Source organism: Chelonia mydas, chromosome 12 (genome assembly GCF_015237465.2).
Source record: "Chelonia mydas isolate rCheMyd1 chromosome 12, rCheMyd1.pri.v2, whole genome shotgun sequence".
Lineage (NCBI taxonomy): Eukaryota > Metazoa > Chordata > Testudines > Cheloniidae > Chelonia > Chelonia mydas.
In genome coordinates this window covers 29,972,522-29,995,897 of record NC_051252.2, presented here as the reverse complement: position 1 = coordinate 29,995,897, position 23,376 = coordinate 29,972,522, and the positions used below count along the sequence as shown (strand labels likewise).

Below are 23,376 nucleotides of genomic sequence, written 5' to 3'. Positions count from 1 at the left end.
TGACAAAAATGAAAACGAAAAGCTCTCAGTAATTAGCAGTAACCAGTTTAGCAAATTGGAGGAATGTATTATTGTGGATACACTAGATGTGAAAATTTAAAGACTAGGTTTCCAAAAAGTTTGGCCTTTGAACCCTACCATGTTATCCACCATTCTCCGTGCTTCTCTACTAAACCCTTGTTTTGTGAGATAAAATGAAAAATGATTATTATTAACTGTTTCTATTGTAATAGCATCAAAAGGCCCCAGTCAGGATCAGGGCCTCACTGTCCTAACCATTTTTGATGTTACACATATGCAACAAACTATGAACATATGGTCTGTGCCCATAGTAACTGCAGCCTCAAACTCAGACAAACGCAGTACCCAGTCCAAAACACAAGTCTAGGCTCTGGGGACATCTGCAATAGGAATGGGGAGAAGACTCCTGTATCCAAACCATAGAGTGAAAGTGGAGCTGCTCCAGAAAGCCTACTCCAGCTTAGTGACAGGAGGAGTAAACTGTGAGGTCCTAACACAAACTCTCAATGTGGGTAAGGAGTAGAGCATACTTCTAGGGGCAACATTTAATTTCTACAACAAAAAATCCCTCCCTATGTCTTAACTAGGAGTACAGCATAGCTGGGCTGCACACTGTGAAAGGGATGCACATTTTCTGTGGGTCCCCAGGTTCTGATACCAACTTTGGCAGTGGTAGCACCCATGAGGTTTCAGGCAGGATTTGTCACACTAAGCTGTAATAATGAGATCTGCCCTCATCCAGGACCATCACAATAGCACCTGTAAAGCCTCAGTTGATTCAAAGAAACACACACAAAGAACTGATTGAAGCAATATGGCTTGCTTTAGGGATGGTTGTCTAGTCAATGCTGATCTCTAACTCTCTTTTACACACCAGCCATAAACAAACAGATACCATCATATCATATGAGATTATTATCAAAAGAAGTGATACAATGATAAAATAATTCCTGAAATGACCTAATTAGCATTTTACAATTTAAAATAGAAAAGGATGAGTTTATCTGAGCCACACAAACAAAACACAAATACAAAGGGCTCATCAAAGAAGATGCATCAAAGTAAATAAAACTGTTATATTCATAACAGATCCCAGGAGCTGCATCTTTTTTCTGTAAACTGATACCGTTACCTGACACACCAACCATACTCTAGTAACGCTTGTGGATAAGAAGGACATTTACCCTATCTTAGCAGATGCTCCAGGGACTGGATTTTGTGCAACAAGCTCACGTGTACATGCATAATTTTGATATACTGACTACCGCATGTGTGGTTGAAGGATTCTAACACCTGCCTCAACAGCTGATAGTGTTCATGGACCAACCCCACTGGAACACGTGTTTTGCACATACAAATTCTGCAACCTGCACACAGAACTGAGAGACTATTCAGATTGCCTGTGCAACTGTTAGTATGCCAAACTGTGAGAGCAGGCGTATGCTCAGTTCTGTTGTCCCAAGTGAAGGCTGGGTTTAGGCATCACTTGGAATCTGGCCCTACTGTTGGAGATATCTCTGGAATTTTGGCCTACAGGCCACTTATAGAGAAAATGCTTTTATATGTTTTGGGCCTGATTCTCTATTACTTGCACCTATGTAAATTAGGATGAACGCCATTTAAGACAATGGAACTACACCACTGCAAAACTGGACTAAGTGAACATGCAATCAGGACCCTTTCTTGTACATAATTACACAGATTCAGCATGTGACTCAGCCATTAATCTGACAAACTACTGGGGGTAATATTATTGATGGAGCTACTCAGGGATGATACCCCACTCCTGTCCTCTCCTTCCCTGCTTCTTTTCAAATGAAAATAATTCAGTTTGTCTGTTTCACTGGCTCAGAGAGACAATGAGTTGTGCAACCTCACAACCACTGGCATCCATCACTTTGTCTATTGTGAGAGGGCCCAAGATGGGGCTGAACAACTACCAAGATAGGCTCGACTCAGTATGGGTACAGATACCTTCTTTCCACACCCCAAATGCTCGGTCTCAAACAGGATGGAGCCATTTTTTTCCTCTTTGGGAATATCGTTCCCTCTCAGTGAGTAAATGATGAGACACAGTCAATAAGGTTCAAAAGCAGGCAATTCTCAGCAAAGTTAAAGTCATCCTGAGCCCAACAAACCAATCTGGATAGTTTAGAAATAGCTGAGGTGAGGAACTGGAGGAAGAGGGGTTAACACCCCCATTTGACAGCACTGTAATCTCTTAATAAAGAAGAATGCTAGTGGTAGGCACGAAAGCCCTAGTTCACCTTCTTTGCATAATGGACCCAATCCAACGTTCACTAGAGTCAATGTCAAGACTCCCATCGACCTCAGTGTGCATTGGAAAGGGCCCATTGTAGGGAATCAAACAGTAAGTAGACCCATTTTTAATGTGTTACTTTTAATCCTTTCAAGCCATGAGGTTCTGTTAGCTAACTCATCATTCTATGGGGGGGCTACTGAAATATTGTAATTATTAATCCATTTGTAATATAGTTTGTCTGAAAATATGTAAAAAGGCTGCAGAAACTGTTCTGTAAAATGATAGATCAGTGACTTTTGGGGGCAGGAGGAACCTGAGACTACTATATTGGCTATCTAGCTCCTCAAATGGCAAATCCCTGGCCACACCCCATGCATTGGGTACTTACAACTTTATCTCTCAACAAATTTCTTCGAATAAATCCAAGGGTCTTCTCTCCATTGAGTGGTATGTTTTAAATTCAGGCAACTTCGAGGGTTATCCCAACACAAAAAGACGTGTTTGAAAATGTCTTAACAGTCAATATATTTTCCATGCTCAGATATTTAAAAAATGGCCTTGTGGAATTCTACCTGTTGATAGCACGCACACACACACACACTCACTCTCCCACACCTCCCCCCACACTCCTGGTTAAAAAAAAAACAAAAAAAACCCCAAGGAAATCACTGCCTTTGGATTAAGAATAAGGATAAGGAAGATGATATTCACCAGGAAGCTATAAGCCTCTGAAAAAGAAGGGTGTACACTGAAAGTGCTTTCCTTCAGCTATCAATGATGCCATTAGCAAGGTTCTTTAATCACAGCACCTACATATTCATCTATTTACAAACCAAATGTACCTGAGCATGCACTTAATTGAAAATTCAAAACAACTTTTTAAATTCTTTAAATGTGTATTGAAGCACATCACTAACCCCACAGCATTCCACCCCTAATATGTGCGGCTACCCATTAACAGGGCAATGGAAATCAGGCATTCCAACATTCTATGTATTACTTTAGATTGACAAAGTTCATCTGAAATGGTTTTAGGACCCTTTACTACAGCTCACAGGCTTGACAGCATGATCACCATTAAAACCGTGCTTGCATTAAAAAGAGGCAAAAGGTTAAAGCAAATATGTACATCTGGATTTTTATAACTCCAGTCCCATGATTTAAAAACTGAAGATGTGTAAAATGCTGCAAGGCATTCACTTACCATGGATTTGGTGAAAGGCCGAGCCAAGGTAAACAGCAGGGTATACACCCACCAGTTGCGATGAATGGATGAGTAGATCATATTTCCAGGATGCACTGCATTAGAAGTCACCCCGTGGGGAGAAAGGTGGCGGTTTAGCTCATTGGAGAACAATATATTGCAAAGCTTGGAACGGTTGTAGGCCACGACAGCCCAGAACTCTTTCTTAGATGGAGAAAGCAGGCTGAAGTCAAGCTTTCCTGAGGAATCTTTAATTTCTGAAAATCTAAAAAACAGTGCACGTGCTTTAGACATTCTGGGCCAAATTCTGCTCTCATTTAAAACAGAACAACTCCTTGGAAGTCACAAAGGTTGTGCTCCTGCAAATGACAGCAGAATTTGGACTGCAACCAACATGCAACTTGCTTAGCAGTTTCTTAAAATCTAAAAGAAATTGCTTGTGGTCCTCAAAAACAACTTAATGTTATATGGGAGTAAAATTATTAAATAAATTCACATCAGAAGCAAAAGATAGGTTATTTAAAAGCCATAGTTTGTACTATATGAACTACATTCTTTTGCAACAGGAATAAAACCAGCTTTTTAATTTTGTTTTTGAAGACTCACATGATTAACATACATTTAAATAATTTAGAATAAAAGATTTCTGCTTTTCAAAGAAGAGTAATACAGTGTTCGTTCTTAACCATTTTTTCCTAGATTATTTTAATCTAATGCTCAAGTACTGCATATTTTAGTTTAAGTGTCCAAGTAACTACAGATGACTCTTGCTGCCTCTTAGACTCTTTTTAGATTAAAAATTGATGATTATAAAGTGGTTATAACCTTGGTAACTTGCCATCAATAGTCTTATATGTTAAAAGATAAATGTAAACAAAGCCAAAATGAGTTCTGGCAGACTATAATGTTTTTAAGTATACCCATGACATGATTGAACACAAATCAAAGTAACTAGTTGATGTTTTTTAATTGGGTCTGACAGAGTCATTAAACACCAGCTGTTTGTTTGGTTCTCTCTTTTTTTAATAATAACAAAATAGTGAATTTACTAAAGACACTTGCATAAAAACATTACTTTCTAGATAGTTCTCTATCCATCCTTACATTTTTAGTTTATTAAATTACCAGTAAATATTAGTGCTGAGAAATAAATATCACTGGTATTTGCAAAACTATGCTCCACACAAGAGTGCTGCTTTAAAAACAAAAAAAGGGTGTTATCTAGCAAACTCACTTCAATATGTAGAGCTTTCAGAATCAGCTGGGGAAATGAGGGACAAACATAATCGTGGTGTACATTATAAAAATATTTTAAAATGCCTTTCCTGATTTGGCATTATACATTCCAAATTAAGCGATTGACTGGTTTGTTTGTGTTTGCTGGGGTTTTTTAAACTTATGTCGGGGCAATAACAGTAAAATACACAAATAAAAAGCCTACAAGGTTCCAAAGTCAATAGGAGCTGACAATGCTTTGTCCCTTTCAGAATCAGTCCCTCATTTGATCTCAGGTAATAAAATGCCTCTTTCATAATTTTCACATTCATTTAGGGCACAATTCTGAAATCAATGGTGCTAATCCAGGAGTAAATTATTACTCAACATGAATAAGGGTGGCAGACTTTGCTAATCAAGCCTTTAGTAGCTGTCTAAAACACCAAAGTATACTATACAAATACAAAAAGAAAAGGAGGACTTGTGTCCTCCTTTTCTTTTTGCGGATACAGACTAACACGGCTGCTACTCTGAAACCTGTCATTATACAAATACAGTGTTTTGTGTCTGTCACCAACACAATAGTAATGTAGTGACACGTTTTCAGCCCAATCCTGTGAGTCAGTCTTACGTCAGCAACTCCATTCACCTTGTTGGACAATCAAATTAATTATAAACAAATAAAGATAGGAAGAAAGTCAATCTACTTATTATTCTTATTTTCGTACGATGTACTTAAACTACATATAAAATGACTTTAAACTCAATTCATTTGCACTGAATCCAGATAAGTAAATAAAATAGAGCAAAGGACCAGAGAGGCAAATAAATGTTTTGCCTCAGAGCAGTCTAGCATAATAATTTCTGCAAACATAGGACTTTATTTTCCCCCTAACAGGGAGTCTTGATTCCAACAAAAAGATTCAGCCACGGTTTATGGAAGTAATTAGATACCAACACTTCCATTTTACAACACGGTTTAAGGCTCAGCGTTCTCAAGTAAGTTAGAAAGTACTACCAGTATTAAGACCTGCTCTCTAAACTAGCCCTCCTCATCAGCTTATTGTCACTGAACAGCTAGAAAAAACAGCCATTTAACGATTATTTTAAATGTTTAAATATGATTTAAGACACAAGAAATGAATCCCTAAAATAGAAAAGCAATAGGTTGGATTAGTAATTATATTTTGACATGCACAGCGACTTATTTTTTGATAGGTTTCCTAAAACTTGGCTCATCTCATTCAGTTAGCAACGAGCACTTTAAAATAATCTTATTTTTCAAAACAAAGATAAAGCTGTATAAAGATATGAGCTCTAGTTCCACATAGCACTTAAGGGGAAAAAAACCCAAAGATGTCATTTAAAATACTATTTGAGATACAAGCATACAAAGGGAAACAAGCAGCTGACAATTCAACATAATCTGCCATTAAACAACAGCTCATTTATATATATCCCATTGTGCCCTCCACATCTGGCAAGTGATTGGAGCTGGCAGATTTATTTCTAGAGATATCTTGCCTGCCCCACAGTAGCCTCCCTCACTCCTAACAGGACTCTGCGACTTGCTTTCACAAACCTGGTGTGATTTGCAAAGATAAGGATGTCCAGATTTTGTTACCACCTAATTACTAGATGTTTCATGTCTTTTAACACCAGGGAGGATTATTACCGGCATTTTCTATTGCTTCCTTTCATTTCAGCCATCATAAATTTAAAATGGTAAAAGTAAATCTATCTTCCGTGTGTCATTTATACCATAAGCCTCTCTGTTTGGAAGTGATAAAGATTTCAGCCTGACCCTTGGCTGGTCTCTCTCTACTGGATCTCCAGGGTTACATTCTATGGAAACATGATTAAAAAAATAAGCTTCATTCTGGGTCTCTTAAAACAGTGCAGAAATAAATAAATAAAGTAGTTGCACATTTCCCCTCTTGCTTTGCTAAATCTCTTGCACACCATGCAAAAAAGTGAAATAGAAATCAACAATAATGTTTTAAAGCAGGCCCATCATGGGCCTAATAATCCTGCAATCCCTGCACATTCTGAACTAAATCTGAAGCCAGCATGTGCTTTGGATGCAGAAAGAATTCAGAATTGGGCCCTGAGGCCCAGATTTTTAAAGGTATTTAGAAACATTGCTGCACCAAAATACCATTGACTATAGGTGGGATTTAGACTCCTTATTGCCTAAATCTCTTTTGAAAGAGAGATTTAGGTGTCTAAATCAATTAGGCATTGCTGCATTTAATGTTGCAACAGCTAACTACCTTTAAAATCTGGGCCATAATCTACTTCAGGTAGTAACTGTTGTCTTTTTAAAAACTTCCTTCTCTTCAGTTATTAAAAATGTTCTAAAATCATTGCAAACATGTCTGAAATTTCATACTGTGCTTTTTGCCAAATTGTACTCCTAAAGGTAATCGGAGAGAAGTGCCATCTGATACCTTAATTGAAAATTTAACCAAAAGAGGCACAGCCAGATTTCTAATATAGACTAACTAACAAACTTCCCTTCCTACAATTATACAGCTAATGTCTGCATTGAATTCCCTAATTTCTCATTATAAAACAATTGGATTTCATCTAGCAGTCTTTAATTGCATTGTTTCTCCTGCCAGAATAACTGCACATTCTTCTTGGTAAGATGTTGAAGTTGTTGAATGACAAATCAATAAAGGTCATGCCATTCAGATTTAATCAATTATTATTCCATCTCCTAGCAAAAATCAATGAGTGGCCTGCAGTGCAGTGAAAAATCTGCATTCATACAAAGAGTGACCAAGACCAACCTATGCAGTATTATGAAACTTGTATGCACATAGAATCTCAGGGACAGATCCTGTATAGGAGTAATCCTACTGACTTCAAAAAGAATTGCTCAAGCAAGAGTAAGCACTTTAGGATTGGTATTTTTATTTTAAAGTTTGGTATTTCCACTGCGGTGGTTTCATCCCAAAGATTGCAGAAAGGGCCAATCAGAGCTAAATCAAGAACATATTCTGATTTTAACCAACCTGTGTGATTCTGATGAAACCATCACAACTCTTGCTGGAGATGAGCGGCGTAGAATGTCTTCAAGAAGTTGGACAAGGTAAAAATGCCCCAAGTGATTCACCTGGAAGGTGGCCTCTAGGTCATCTTCTGTCAAGGACCATGGAGCAGCAAAAACAGCAGCATTGCAGATCAGCACATGAAGCGGCCTGAATAATCAACAAGATATGCTGACATTAAAAAATCAAATCAAATCAAGTAAATAAAAAAGTACAAAGAATTAGATGTAATTAAATGTACTGTTGTTGTGATTTCTCTTCTTATCATTTCAGAACGTCCACTGGAAAAAACAAACAAACAAAGGAACAAAACAAAGGTAACTGAACAACTGGAGCTCAAATACTTTGCATCTCCAGGTCCACCATCAACACAAAGGTTTGGAATGGACAGAAAAATAGTGGACATGCACAGATACATTCAACAGATCCTCCAGATATTCTACTCTAGATAACATTAAACCTCCAAAGTAGGGGACAGGCTCAATCTGCAAGACATAATTCCTCTAACCGTAGGAATTCTACCCCATATTCTTGGTCTTAATGTGCCCAAAGAGTAAAGATTACACAAGCTGAGCAGTCTCCACGCAAGTCACCTTCATGCACAGACATTATGGACATTTAAGTGCTGCAGACCTGACACCTTTTAAAACCCAACTTTTTATCTGTCAGCTATGTCACGTATTTAACTGCCAAATAGGCAAAGTCAAGCCAAAAAAAAAAGCTCTAATTTTTACAAACAGCTAACCAACCCCAAAATGTATAATTTAAAATAGAACAAAGAACAAGTATAGGGGAAACAGAAGAATGGTTCGTTTGTCTTCTGTTTCAACTACCCACTGCCTGCTGATAGGATGTCTGTGGGCCATGCTTACTTATGTACCATGAGAGGACAAGTGCGCAAGCCAACAATCACCACTTTTCTGGGTGGTTCCAAGGCTGCAGCAGCAGGGCACATGCGTCCCAGTATTGGGGTTCTACAGAGACAATCCTGTGAGAAATGTCAAAAATTAAGACTTGGATTTCCAAACAAGCCTAACGTAATTAGGCACTGAGCACCTTTTAGGCACTGTTGAAAGTCCCATCTTCATTAACAGCCTAATTATCTAAAAGACTTTTGGGGAAATTAAAAAAAGGGGTGACAGACATCCGTTAAAAATGATAATACTGAGAATGTTATCATCAATGAGGATAGATAGATAGATAGATAGATAGATAGATAAACCCTTTAGTTAAAAATAAATTTCAACTAGAAACCCAGAAACAGTTCACTATGGCACAGTTCTGAAATAGTAATGTAATGATGCCTGATCAGTAGTCAACAGTCCCTTATTTTTATCTTTAGGTTCATTCTTGCAGAAACTTCACAGAAACCTTTAGAGGAGAATATTGAAACATGTGGAAGCTTTCTGAAGTACATTTTCTAATGGCAGGTTTCAGAGTAGCAGCCGTGTTAGTCTGTATTCGCAAAAAGAAAAGGAGTACTAGTGGCACCTTAGAGACTAACCAATTTATTTGAGCATAAGCTTTCATGAGCTACAGCTCACTTCATCTGAGCTCACTTATGCTCAAATAAATTGGTTAGTCTCTAAGGTGCCACTAGTACTCCTTTTCTATTTTCTAATGGGCGGAGCTTCTGCTTTTTTTTTTTTGGCAGGTGCAACCTTCCCATTAAATTTGCTCCCACATTTTACACTTGCAAAATAAATTGTGGATATTCGAAGTATGCGAAAGGGAGGCTGCATTTTAGAAAATGTGGCTCTATGTTTCTGTTCAAGCATCCTGGGTCAAAGTCTGCCTGTGTTTCACCTGTGCAAACCCACTCCACACAGTAGGAATAGATGGAAGGAACAAAGGATGACCAACCCGGAGTACCTTCACAGAAACATAAGACCATATTTTCAAAAGGGCAACCTTCCTTTTGTAGGCATAATTTGCCCCACTCCTGAATTGCAACTGCACAACAGTCATATGCAATGCCAGTATTCATTTCTGTCGTCAGTTTATTTTGAACTCACAAAAAAATGAGGGTGCATGTTGTGCTTGCCAAAAGGAATACAGAGTCACAAGCCTTCAGAGAATGCATCTTATGAAGTGTTAGATGCCTCTGTATCGCCTCAGAAAGTTTATGTGACACTTCTGTAAAAATGCATTTGCAGATAAGCTATATACATGTCTTTTTAGACAGCAGTATAATACTATTTAGAACTGTGCTGCAGTATGTAAACAGTGGAAACCATGGTATGTCACCGGTATGCGTCTGCTATTGACTCAAAGTTCCCTCATCTTGAAATATGTAGATCTATATTACAGGTCAAATGCTGCCCTCAGATGTACACACACATCCTGACTAAGTGAAAGACAGGAAAGCAGGTCACAAAAGAGATATGCAAAAAATCCATTGAAATGTACAAATAAAAACTAAACAGGAAACACTAAGCACTTAACTATTAAAAATTATTGATCTTCATGCAGTTCTTTCATAATTGTAGGTTTGATTTACACAAGGCACTTTTAACCATTTGGAATTACTAATAGGCAGTGAATCAAACCCTGTCATTTGCCACTAACTGCAAGTTGGCTGATATGACACAGAGGAGTTTCATCAGTGTCAGAGTGAAGGGTCTCCCTCCCAGAGTGTAGAGCACCCACAAAACTGCTCAGGAGCACCACTACTCCAACTCATAGTCTATAGTTTTTCCCGTGCTTATTGTGCTTCCCTTATAAAGGCTACTGTCCCTTCCAGCTATCTAACCATGGACTCACTGGCCACACCCATGTCTCTCCCCTGTCAGGCACCCCAAACCTCTATTTAATGCAGTGGATGGCCTGTTAAACATCTCGACATACACACTCCCTTTCTAGTATGCACCTGCTGGGGACAAGGGGCAGAGGTTAGCCTAGTGTACATTTATCATAGATACACCATTAACCAACTTTCATTAATTTTTGCAGATCTTCAGCATATAAAAATCAAGGGACAGTGCTTAATTTAGTTTCTGCTTACATTGTGAATATGCATTATCTCACTTTTTCATATTTATCTGATGATTTAATTTATGAATTAGTGTCCTAGATACAAGACATCTTTTTTCCTCAAAAATAAAAAGCTACTTTGTGAGGTATATTAATATAAATTTTGTAGTTGGTACTTGGCAATGACTTTATGACAAGACACTGCATTGTGAATTCTCAATATACCAATGACAATAAAAAGAATATCCCTTATTGTTACTTTCAGTTGGCCTTTAAATTTATAAGGCAAATGAACACCGCATAAAACGACACAATCTGATGTAAGAGAACACAATAAGACAGAATGAGCCCACATATGAACCTGGACTATACTCTACCTAACCACATTTTAATATCCTTCATTAATGCTAATTATACAATAACTACCAGAGGCAAAATATGTACCCTGTACCTAAACCTGTCAGCTCAATTAATTAAAAACACGATTCCAGAATATAAAACTATAAAATACTGTGAATTTTTAATTCTAAAGGCATTTAATTGAGTTTTATAAAAAGAGAGAATTACTTCTGCCCCTTTTTAATGAGGTTTTTTTATTTTTGAAATAACATCTTTTACTAAAAGTTTTTTTTTTACTAAAAGTAATTAAGATTCAAGAGTCGCTAAAATTATGAATCTCTGCAGTATTCTATCACAAGAATTAGTTTTATCTGTACAAAAATATACAAATAATAAAAAATAGAAACACTTTAATCAAATCCCCTAGCTAAACGGTTACTAGCAGACTATTTTTATTTTTTGTTAATTTTAGTGTTTGTAAATGATGCAAGACTTACAGTCCTGGAAAATGAAGTCCTCTTTACCCAGAGGGCAGCATTAGCAGAGATGGCTACAGCCTCATTTCTGTTCTAAAAGGACCACTTTTTGGATTGAGAGGATAGTTCAGGATCCAAGTCCATTAAGTCACTGGTCTCTCTTGTGATAACAAGGGGCCAATAAGTGTCAAGTGTGATGGTAGTTTTTTTGTGATGTGGACACCTAGCCAATAAGAACTGAACAAAGACCACCTACTTATTTCACATTAGCCATGTAACAGCCCTCATACGATCATGAATTTCAGCCACCAAGGGCAGATTCTAGTTTCCAAGGTGCAGCGCTTTTTATCACTGAACATCTCATTGTGCAGTATCTGAATGTTCAGGCTACATGACAATTCACACCACACATCTGATACTAAAGCCTTGCTTTATGACTGAAATAGTTTTAGTGGATAGCAGGACTATGACCTTGATTTCACCAGTTTATTAAGAAACTGGGGCAGTCTCCATTAGCCTTGCTTATGACCCCTGTACAATAATCTTCTGCATTTAAAGCAGCCTGCTACTATTATTCATTAAAGGTACAGGTAAATAGCAACAAAAAAAGTCAGCAGCAAGGCAGGATTTTCTGTTATGTTTATGCCTAGTGTTAACATTATGAGGCAGCTCTCTTTAACTGTATGACTCCTATTTGACATTTCTGTAAGCACCATACAGCTAAAACCTTGTACAGTGTTTTGAAAATTTACCCTTATGTCTCCTTAAAATGTCTTCAGCTAGTGACTTACACTGCACCAACTGAGCTAATGCATTCTACCATTACAATTTAAGTATGTATTGGGACCAGCACATAAGCTGCTCTACCACAGTACAATGTCACTGTTTCTTACCATCCCCAGCAAAGCAGATCCAAGAATGTAATGTTTTAACTGCAAGCAGTACTGTGATTGTAAAAAAACCTCTCTATGCTGATGAGTAATTAGAATTTGGTACTGTAAAAAGTGCTCTGATTAGCAAGGGTATTTTTTCTATTAATGCCTTGAAAATATCTCCAGTCTTCTGCACTGCACATATCCATGACAAGTTACTAACTCTTGCACTTGGACAAGTTATTCAGATCATATGTGCTTTGCTGAATCTACTATTAGAAGAAATAAAGTAATCCAAATAGAAACTGTGCACTGTTTGAAAATATACGGAATATGTTAATAAATGAATGAGATATGGAAATTAAGTCATCTCTATAAATCAATTAGTTATGGAATTTAACAATCAATTTGTTAGCATATGATGCAAAACTATGATCTGTCAACAGGCTTGTGAACTGGCCCTGTAGCAGTAGCTACTTTCAAGGGGATTAATTACTGGAGATTTGCAAATGGAAGAATAATATTTTCCAACAAACGTACCCATGCATTAGGAGGTTAAACAAACACCAAAATGTCAATGCAGTTTTTGGCTTTGGTGTTCTCCCATTTAAAACACAATGAAACAGTTAACTAGAACTTTATGCAAAGGGAATAATTCTCAAATCTTCCCATGAAGCAGAATGTCACACCATCTGGGGCACTTCTCAAGTGATTTGAAAAGTTCATACTGTTTGGAATTATACAGAAATTCAACAGAAAAGGCTTTGCCATATCCCCTAAGCCCCATAAGCAACTGTAGACCTATGTCACAGCCACAAATGGATGCAGAGAGATGGGACTTCACCTCTGCTGTAGAGGAAGCAAAGTCACAACCCACAGAACTTTTCTGTCACATAACTTTAAACCGAGACTTGTTCCAATAAACCCCGGAAACTTGGCACCTCTTGCTGTGAAAAAGCATCTTATTTCACAGAAAGTTCACCCACATCCAAGATAGCTTATTGTTCCCTGTGGCCCATAAGGCTAAGACTAGAACCAAACTAAGCCTACAGCAATGCTCATCTTTTTGAAATTCAGCCCATTTACGCAAACAGAAGTCATGGTAATAATGAAGGCAATCTGAGCCACCAGTTGTGACTCTGATATTAGTCTTTCTTACATGGTGGGACAGCAGAGAACACCCAGGCTCCCACTAACAGAGTCTCAATGAGGGTATCTATTAACCATCTTAAAACATGGAATAGTCTGACCGGTACTAAAGAAACCATTGCTTGATGATGGTGTTTTCATAAACTACTGCTTAATGTCTGACTTCCCTTTCCTAAGGAAGCTGATTGAGAAGACAGCAAAAAATAGCCTCCAATGCCATCTGTCAGATTCCTGTATTCCAGTTGCCTGTCAGACAGGCTTCACTGCAAGGCAAGCTACACAGACAGCACCTGTAGCCCAGATGGATGATCTCCTCTTATCCACAGACAGGAGAAATACATCCACTTTCATCCTGCTGTACCTCTTTGAAGCATTTTAAAACTGTTGATCAGCAAATACTCCTTCCCCACCTACAAGAGGCTGCAAGGGTGAATGGGAATGGACTGAAATAGTTTAGCTCCTTCCTTCAGCTCAAACTCCAAGGCCATTATGGGCAATTGTCCATCTGCCTCCAGAAACTTCATCTGAACAGGCCCGTACAGCTCAGTCCTCTCCCCCACATTATTCAGCACTTCTGTGAATCCAGAACTTAAAAAGAAAAAGAAAAGAAAAGAAATAAGAGTGACCAATATAAGACTGCATTCACAACTAAATGTAAAACTCATCCTTTTGTCTTTTTTTTTTCCTGCCAGTACGTTCCTCTCGCATAACAATGGACATACATAAAAAGCCAGCAAATCTCATCAAGTAACATACTCCTTCCTCCTGTGAAGGAAGGGAAAAATACTGATATTACTCGTTATTTTTTTAAATCTGGGAAAGAGTTAGTATCTGCTCAGATACTATGGTGATATAAGAGTGTAGATGTCAACAGAACAGCAGGCAGGCCTAGTTCTCCTCTTTATGGGGGGCTTGCTCTTCTACATATAAAAACTAAAAGGTCAACATCTGAACAAGGAAGGCAGGTTCTGCCTTAAAAAAAACCAGGAAATAATTCATATAACATATGCAGTGTACCCTGCAATTGGCCTTTCTCATACCTATCCCACCCTCAGAACTCCTACAAAAATAATCTAAATGTGGGATTTCACCTTAAACTACAAGATGGGGTTAGATTTGAAATAAGAGAACTGGGATAGAGTTTAATTTGTCAACATGCCATGTCTCATATACTCAGCTATTTTACACACTGTAAACATGCTATGTGATGTTAGAAATACTGCGGCTTAGGAATTCCCCTGCCCCCACCACACACATTTTGTCATTTGAAAGTGTAACTTTTACTTTTAAAGTAACTTTAAAAAAATAAAGGTCAAGGCAAGGCAAGTTTTTTTGTTTCGACTCACTACTGTGGATACCTTCTCCTTTCACCAATTCAGTCCCTGAACATGCACCTTCCCTCCTCTACCACTCCTCCTGAACTTCTTAAAGAAGTTATGGAAGAACTCAGTTAAAGCAGCTTAGTCACCCCATATTGGCTCCAGAGACCCTAATTCCCCAGACTCCTGCAGAAACCCAAAGCAGCGCCCAGGATTCCACCTCTGTTCACCAACTTCTTGTAGTAGGGCATATTATTAAATTCAGATCAAGAGTCTCTGTACTCGAGACCACTGAGGCTGATAAACTGATGTTCCAGACTTTGAGGTATGCCTCAGATTTCATCAGTTTGCACCATTTCACGAGAAAGGATTTTATCATCCAAGCATACCAGTGTGTCTGGCTTCCTTTTAGTGGAGTCATGTGAGGGACATTTCCCATGTTCAGGCATCATTATCCACCACACTGGACAGGGTTATAACCTGGCATCAGTTACAACTTTCTCACACAGCAAGTACCACACTTAGGGTATTGGGACAAACTAGAACAAATGTCAGCTCTCCACTCCACCCTAATATGCCTCCATAGGGCAGCATTTCAAACCAAACTGTGACCTGAAAAAATGTTATCTTAGGTCCAGTTCCTGTGTCCTGGCACAGCTATGAAACCCAAAATGCATGTTACTATTCTGAATGGAAGCCTCTGCCAGCCAGTATGTCTCTCACTCTCCAAGCTGTTGAAAATGTGAGCACTGGAGTTGCGGAAGGAAGACTAGACTTCCCACCTGACCACTCTCCTTGGACGCTGATGTGAGCCCTCCAACTTTCACATTGGTCTGAGCTCAGCACCTATATAACTTTGCAGTTTTCCCTCCTTTCTGACTGTTGGGAAGAAAAAGGAGCTTTGCCCTCTCTCTATTTCCTGCCCCCAAATCCTATTGCAGTTAGGAATCTCTCCAACACTGCTAAGCTACCTTTTTGTCTTTCATCCCTGCAACCTCAGGCATGGAGGAGGAGAAGCTTTTCTCTCTACTGCCCAGCAGGTTACAGGCAGCAGCAAGGAAAGTGTCCAGAGTCTGGTAAACTTTACTCTGTTGTTATAGGCACTCACCTGGGACAGTTTTGCACTTTCAACTGGACAAGCACATTTTTTTTTCAAACCCTAATTATTTTTTTTATAAACATTTTCAGGCAGCACCTATTAAGCATAAAGCTGCTGGAAGTGCACAATGAGTATTAATTTCTACAATAATTGTGGTATGATTTGTTGTTTCAGCATATATTTCAAGAGGTACGATTTTTACCCATACGCACAAAGCACCCCTTAAAAGCAGAAAAAGTATATAATAAAAGAAGTACTCTGCCTTTTTTTGTAACTTTTGTTGACACCTATCACGGGAAAAAGCAAAGTCCTTAGAAAATATTTTCACGACCATGGTTGATCATTTGAACAATAAGACATTTCATACATTTTACTTGCCAATGACAACTCCTTCCTCTGTTTTGCCTAGAGATATGTGCAACTGTAATAGAGTTCAGAAAACCCCCAGCAGCAGCATGCTGCCATTCAGATCTGAAAGATTTCGTGTTATGATAAAAACTGATGTACTTTGACATCCTCTGGGATTTTCTGCACCTTGGGAAGAGCTAATGAAGAAATACAACCTTGCCAGAGTAAAACACAAGGTTTTGGATTCTAGGATTAAGACATTTGGCAAAAGAGTGACCCGTCTCACGTCACCAGAAAAGCAACCATGCTTTTCTGCCCAATGATTCTGCCTCAGTGTGTTTTGATTGTCTTGTCTGATGCTCTTCACAAAAGACTAAATATATTTAAACTACATACTAAATAGTTACTGCTGTCCTCTGTGATATTGATGTTTTGTTAAAATTAAAATATCAATTAAATACACACATACTGTTTTTATTCTCTCATTACCCATTAAGCTATAAAACTGCAAAATGCTTACTACTTCATTTGCAGCAAAAGATTTGTAATCATGCTTATTAAATCATAAATATTTTACATGCCTATATATCCAATTTGGCCCTCATGGTTGGCTAAATCTTGTGGAAATAGATTGGATTCTTTATTCAGGAAGATAGTTTCTGCCTCTAAAAGTGTATTTCTACTCAGAAAATGATTCTCTTATCATGCCATCATTACGTACCATATTTAGTATCTCAGTGATTCCCAAATTAAAATTTGCTCAGTTTAAAGATTTTTTTCTCTCTCTCTTCCCCACCCAACATAGAATCATAGAATATCAGGGTTGGAAGGGACCTCAGGAGGTCATCTAGTCCAACCCCCTGCTCAAAGCAGGACCAATCCCCAACTAAATCATCCCAGCCAGGACTTTGTCAAGCCTGACCTTAAAAACTTCTAAGGAAGGAGATTCCACCACCTCCCTAGGTAACGCATTCCAATGTTTTACCACCCTCCTAGTGAAAAAGTTTTTCCTAATATCCAACCTAAACCTCCCCCACTGCAACTTGAGACCATTACTCCTTGTTCTGTCATCAGCTACCACTGAGAACAATCTAGATCCATCCTCTTTGGAACCCCCTTTCAGGTAGTTGAAAGCAGCTATCAAATCCCCCCTCATTCTTCTCTTCCGCAGACTAAACAATCCCAGTTCCCTCAGCCTCTCCTCATAAGTCATGTGTGCCAGTCCCCTAATCATTTTTGTTGCCCTCCGCTGGACTCTTTCCAATTTTTCTACATCCTTCTTGTAGTGTGGGGCCCAAAACTGGACACAGTACTCCAGATGAGGCCTCACCAATGTTGAATAGAGGGGAACGATCACATCCCTCGATCTGCTAGCAATGCCCCTACTTATACAGCCCAAAATGCCATTGGCCTTCTTGGCAACAAGGGCACACTGTTGACTCATATCCAGCTTCTCGTCCACTGGAACCCCTAGGTCCTTCTCTGCAGAACTGCTGCCGAGCCATTCGGTCCCTAGTCTGTAGCAGTGCATGGGATTCTTCCATCCTAAGTGCAGGACTCTGCACTTGTCCTTGTTGAACCTCATCAGATTTCTTTTGGCCCAATCCTCTAATTTGTCTAGGGCCCTCTGTATCCTATCCCTACCCTCCAGCGTATCTACCTCTCCTCCCAGTTTAGTGTCATCTGCAAACTTGCTGAGGGTGCAATCCACACCATCCTCCAGATCATTTATGAAGATATTGAAAAAAACCGGCCCAAGGACCGACCCTTGGGGCACTCCACTTGATACCGGCTGCCAACTAGACATGGAGCCATTGATCACTACCCGTTGAGCCTGACAATCTAGCCAACTTTCTATCCACCTTATAGTCCATTCATCCAGCCCATACTTCTTTAACTTGCTGGCACGAATACTGTGGGAGACCATGTCAAAAGCTTTGCTAAAGTCAAGGAATAACACGTCCACTGCTTTCCTCTCATCCACAGAGCCAGTTATCTCATCATAGAAGGCAATTAGATTAGTCAGGCTTGACTTGCCCTTGGTGAATCCATGCTGACTGTTCCTGATCACTTTCCTCTCCTCTAAGTGCTTCAGAATTGATTCCTTGAGGACCTGCTCCATGATTTTTCCAGGGACTGAGGTGAGGCTGACTGGCCTGTAGTTCCCAGGATCCTCCTTCTTCCCGTTTTTAAAGATGGGCACTACATTAGCCTTTTTCCAGTCATCCGGGACTTCCCCCGATCCCCATGAGTTTTCAAAGATAATGGCCAATGGCTCTGTGATCACATCCGCCAACTCCGTTAACACTCTCGGATGCAGTGAATCCGGCCCCATGGACCTGTGCCCGTCCAGCTTTTCTAAATAGTCCCGAACTACTTCTTTCTCCACAGAGGGCTGGTCACCTCCTCCCCATGCTGTGCTGCCCAGTGCAGTAGTCTTGGAGCTGACCTTGTTCGTGAGGACAGAGGCAAAAAAAGCATTGAGTACATTAGCTTTTTCCACATCCTCTGTCACTAGGTTGCCTCCCTCATTCAGTAAGGGGCCCACGCTTTCCTTCACTTTCTTCTTGTTGCTAACATTCCTGAAGAAACCCTTCTTGTTACTCTTAACATCTCTTGCTAGCTGCAACTCCAGGTGTGATTTGGCCTTCCTGATTTCACTCCTGCATGCCCGAGCAATATTTCTATACTCTTCCCTGGTCATTTGTCCAATGAAAATGCCAGAACAGAGACTGTAACCTTTTCTTTTGCCACCTGACCTCATCAGTTATCCACTACCTTTATCACCTCCAAACTGGATTAGTGAAGTATGCTCTACTTGGGGCTATAGCTATACAGTCTATAGCTGTGTTCCTCCCCAAGAGATGTTGTCATGCAAAATGCTCAAGTTAACAGCCCAAAGATGTAGAAATGTGGGATCTGGAGGCAACTATGGAACTTTCTCTCCTCACTTCTCCAAAAAAAGCTTGAGCTTTTGAGCATGCTGGAAGACCCATCTATTTACCCAGGCTTTTGATTTAACGATCAGGGAGAACTGAGGGGTTATTATTGCTTGCTGTTTCTTTTTGGGTGTGGTTTCTACTAAGTATTTGTGTTGCACTTTTCATTAGAGAATTTAACAGGAATTTTATTATTTAATCTGTACACTTGTATTTCATAAACATAGATCGCTAACAATATCATTGATTGATGGATTTTTTTTTTAGTTCAAATTTATATAATAAATTAGGGCCCAGTTCTGTGGTAAAGCTGCACACAGGACTTCCTCGGAGGGCCTCTGATGCTTTGCTCTATTCTCTGACCCTCTAAGCATGACCACCACCTAAAAAACTCCTGCACTAGGTGAAGGTGGGTGCACTTACTTTGAAGTCTGTCAGTATTACCCCTTTTGCTGAGCTTTGGCCAGAGATGTCACCAAAGATAGTTTCAAATATCCTTCTGGCACCAAGAGCAGCATTGATCTTGGATGTACTAAAGAGGAAGCACAAATGAGTTCAAAAGAAAGTGGTCTCTTTTTTCATTCTCTTTATTTTCAAAACCAAGAAGTTAGACGCAGATTGAGCCAAAATGCCCAAAGTCAGTACTTGGGTACCTTGAATGGTAAAAACAGCCCCTACAGCCTCAGATGCCAAAAGGAGGAGCAAAAATCTTTCTATGTAGTTTGATGAAGAGTCAGGGTCACCCTCCAAAGACAAGTGGCAAGCCAACACATTTTAGAAAAACAACGGTGAAAGTGTCACATCAGCATCTTCCAAGTTTGAATCCTGATTTTAAATGAGCAATTCTAGTGCACGTGTGCACACACATACACACACAAAGCAAAATGAGGGAAACTTTATAACTTCACCCCCAAAAACAAAAAAACTATCAGTGAAGTGTCCACTCAAATTAATTTTTACCTGGATTCTTACTGTGATGGTGCCCCCATAAGGCTTTATGGAAATATGCTTATGAGAGTATATATATATGACATAACTGGAATATTTTTATGTTACAAATGCCATGTAACATCTCTCTATTGAGGTTATGATTTACTGAATCTATTAATCCTATTTGTATGCATGTATCATTTTTGTATTCGAAGTTATGAATATTGGCTGTATACCTGTCTGATTCTAAGTAGGTTTTAGTGAAGCAGTTGGTCAGTTTCCTGAGAAAAGACTATCCCCAGTAAGTGCCCAATCAAGAAGCCCTTAAGCCAACAATGAACTTGGAGACGCCAATCTGAGCTTTCCCGGGAATGTGGCTTTACAGGTAAGGAACTCAGTCATGCATGGACATGTGACTTGCCCAGGTGACTCCAAAACTCCATTTTGTAGCTGGACTTTGCATAGGAGAGAAGGGGTTCTCCGCCCACAAGAGAAAGTCTATTTAAAACCCTGGGAGACCCCTCCATTTTTTCTTCAGCTGGCTAAAGAGAGAGCCTCTCCACCCCCAAAGATACCTGAAAGAAACTGGAACAAAGGACAGTAACTACAGGGGGTGTGAGTGATTGCTCGACCCAGACTAGAAGGAGACTAATCTGTAAAAGAAAGCTTACTGGAACTGGTGAGGTTTTATCTGTATTCAGTTTGATTAGACATAGACTTGTGTATTCTATTCTATTTTGCTTGGTAATTCACTTTGTTTTGTCTGTTACTACTTGGAACCACTTTAATCCTACTTTCTGTATTTAATAAAATCACTTTTACTTATTAATTAACCCAGAGTATGTATTAATACCTGGGGGGGGGGGGAACAGCTGTGCATACCTGTCTATCAGTGTGATAGAGGGCGAACAATTTATGAGTTCACCCTGTATAAGCCTTATACAGGGTAAAACGGATTTATTTGGGGTTTGGACCCCACTGGGAGTTGGGCATCTGAGTGTTAAAGACAGGAACACTTCTGTACGCTGCTTTCAATTGAGCCTACAGCTGTTGGGGGACGTGGTTTGCAGCAGGCTAGTGGATCTGGCTCAAACCAGGCAGGGCACTGAAGTCCTAAGCTGACAGGACAGGAAAGCAGGGGCAGAAGTAGTCTTGGCACACCAGGTGGCAGTCCCAAGTGGGTTTCTGTGATCCAACCTGTCACACTTACTTTTTAAAGAATCTGAATATACCTAAACAAGGAAATCTCTGGTGTTCACAAGACTCATAGCTATATCTGATACACCAAATGAAACTGAAGTGATATGGTGAGCAAGTGATCTCTGCTTCCACTGAGATGGAGTCAAGTTTAGGTTTTTAATTTAAAAAATACTGATTATTAGCTGGTGAATCCACATAGTCTGACACTTTCAACCAAGACAGAGTAACAGTGTAGCAGAGCTTAGAAAAGAGAAAACATTTATGCAGGCAGACAATCCCCAGGTTTAGTGAAGTACAATACCACCACACATAAAAGTTTCACCCTAATTTTACTACGTACATTTCAAATGGAGTCAACCTTAGATCTTATTTAAATGTAAGATATCTGCTGTCTGCAATAGTAACTTTTCAGTTATGCACTTGCTTGCATATTTAAGTGAACTTGGATCCTTTTTAGATGTCTCTTAAATCTACAGTATTAGCTGGAACATTGCTTTATGTCTGAGTGGCACTGAAAGAATGCCAAAAGTATTCTAAGCTCAAAAGACAAATTGAATAGTTCAACTAGTTACTAGTTCTAATTCACAGAAAGTATTTCTACATGTGCCAAAGGGATTAATAGTAGAGGGCGGGCCCGGGTTCCCCCCAAACCTCCTAACTCCTGGTCAGACGCAGGAGGAGTTGACCTGGACTGTGGGTTCATGAAAACAGCCAAACTGAAGGCTGCTGTGAAGCTCCAAGGTGAGAAAATCCACCAATAAGCACAAGACCCACCAAGGTAGAGGAGGAACTTTGTCACAGGTATTTCAATTTTATATACATTTATCACCATTTTAAAAAGGCAGCACTTGCCAGCTATTACCATTTAGTAGTATCGGAGCTGAAAGTAGCACCTTACACTTACCCAGCACTTTTCATGCAGACACACAGTTATTTTCCTATTTTTAAAATAAGATATGTCTGTGGTAAGATTTGGTAGTTGCTGACTGTTTAATCGTTCCGATTGTAGCAGGACAGCGGTTACAAATGTTCTTTTGCCCTCATCCAACTGGTAACACTTATTTAGAGATCATTTCAACAGGAAAAGTGAAAGTGCAGCCACGGTGGTGGAGGGGTTGCACATGCCACAATCCATGCTAAGATTCAGAGATGCAACCAAGCTATGACTGAGACTGGACTTTGAAATGAACCAACAACACTATAATATTCCTGAACTGGCTTTTTGTGAAGAATTTTTGTGAAGAATTTGCTTCTGTGGAACCTTTAGCCACAACCCATGTTCAGATGGTGTAATTTTTCTAAGCATTTCTTTAATTCTTACAGCCTCTCTACCTATGGGTGCTTGTCCAGCACTCATGTGACCAGGCCAAAATAAGGCAATCTGGGACCCTAGGCATACTGCAACAAGGACCCTTCCTCTTCCCCATGGGTAAATTTCCCATTTGGAGTGACAGTGGCAGATTGCTCCCCTTCTCTCCCACTACTGGCACCTGGTGGTCCCTCTACCCTCAGGAGGAGCAAGCATTGCTTTAACCCCCATACGCCCCACCAAGTATTTACCTCAGCAGCTCTTCCAGTCTGCTCTCAGGTAGCTCTCCTTTATGTGGTCCAGGTGCTTTCTCTAAAGCCCAGTTGGGAGTCAGCTGATGAGTCACAGGTGCACTGAACCTGGCTCCCCAATAAAGGCACCAGTCACCCCGTGACAATGAAATTTTTTCATTCTTCAAGTTGCTACCAGAAATACTCAGACTCTTATATTCTAAAGGAGGCAAATATCTCCCTCTCTCCCCCTCTTTTTTTTTTTTTTTTTTTTTTTTTTTTTAAGATGATTGATCAATCACCAGGATTTGCTACCTAAAAATTGTCTGATTGGCTTCAGAAATCCCCTGCAAGGCTGCGTCATCCTTTGATGTTTTGGGTATTTCTAGTTCAGAAATGCCTTTATACCAGAATGGATCAGTTTTAGATCTCTT

General features: G+C 39.5%; 1 protein-coding gene across 15 annotated transcripts in view; it reads right to left on the bottom strand.

Moving 5' to 3' along the window:
* WWOX (WW domain containing oxidoreductase) overlaps positions 1 to 23,376 on the bottom strand; it is a 675,021-nt gene that overhangs the window by 493,439 nt on the left and 158,206 nt on the right. For 14 of the 15 annotated variants that reach the window (XR_006285091.1, XR_005222210.2, XM_037877517.2 and 11 more), the window contains exons 7-8: positions 7,724 to 7,909; positions 3,489 to 3,753 (exon numbers count right to left, since the gene is read on the bottom strand). Coding sequence is in view for 13 of the 15 variants with exons in the window: in XM_037877517.2 (XP_037733445.2) it covers positions 3,489 to 3,753; positions 7,724 to 7,909 (451 nt within the window). In the remaining 2 variants the exon portion in view is untranslated. Of the gene's footprint in view, positions 1 to 2,733; positions 3,013 to 3,488; positions 3,754 to 7,723; positions 7,910 to 23,376 lie in introns of those variants that run through there. The other variant, XM_043525935.1, reaches the window with a different exon arrangement.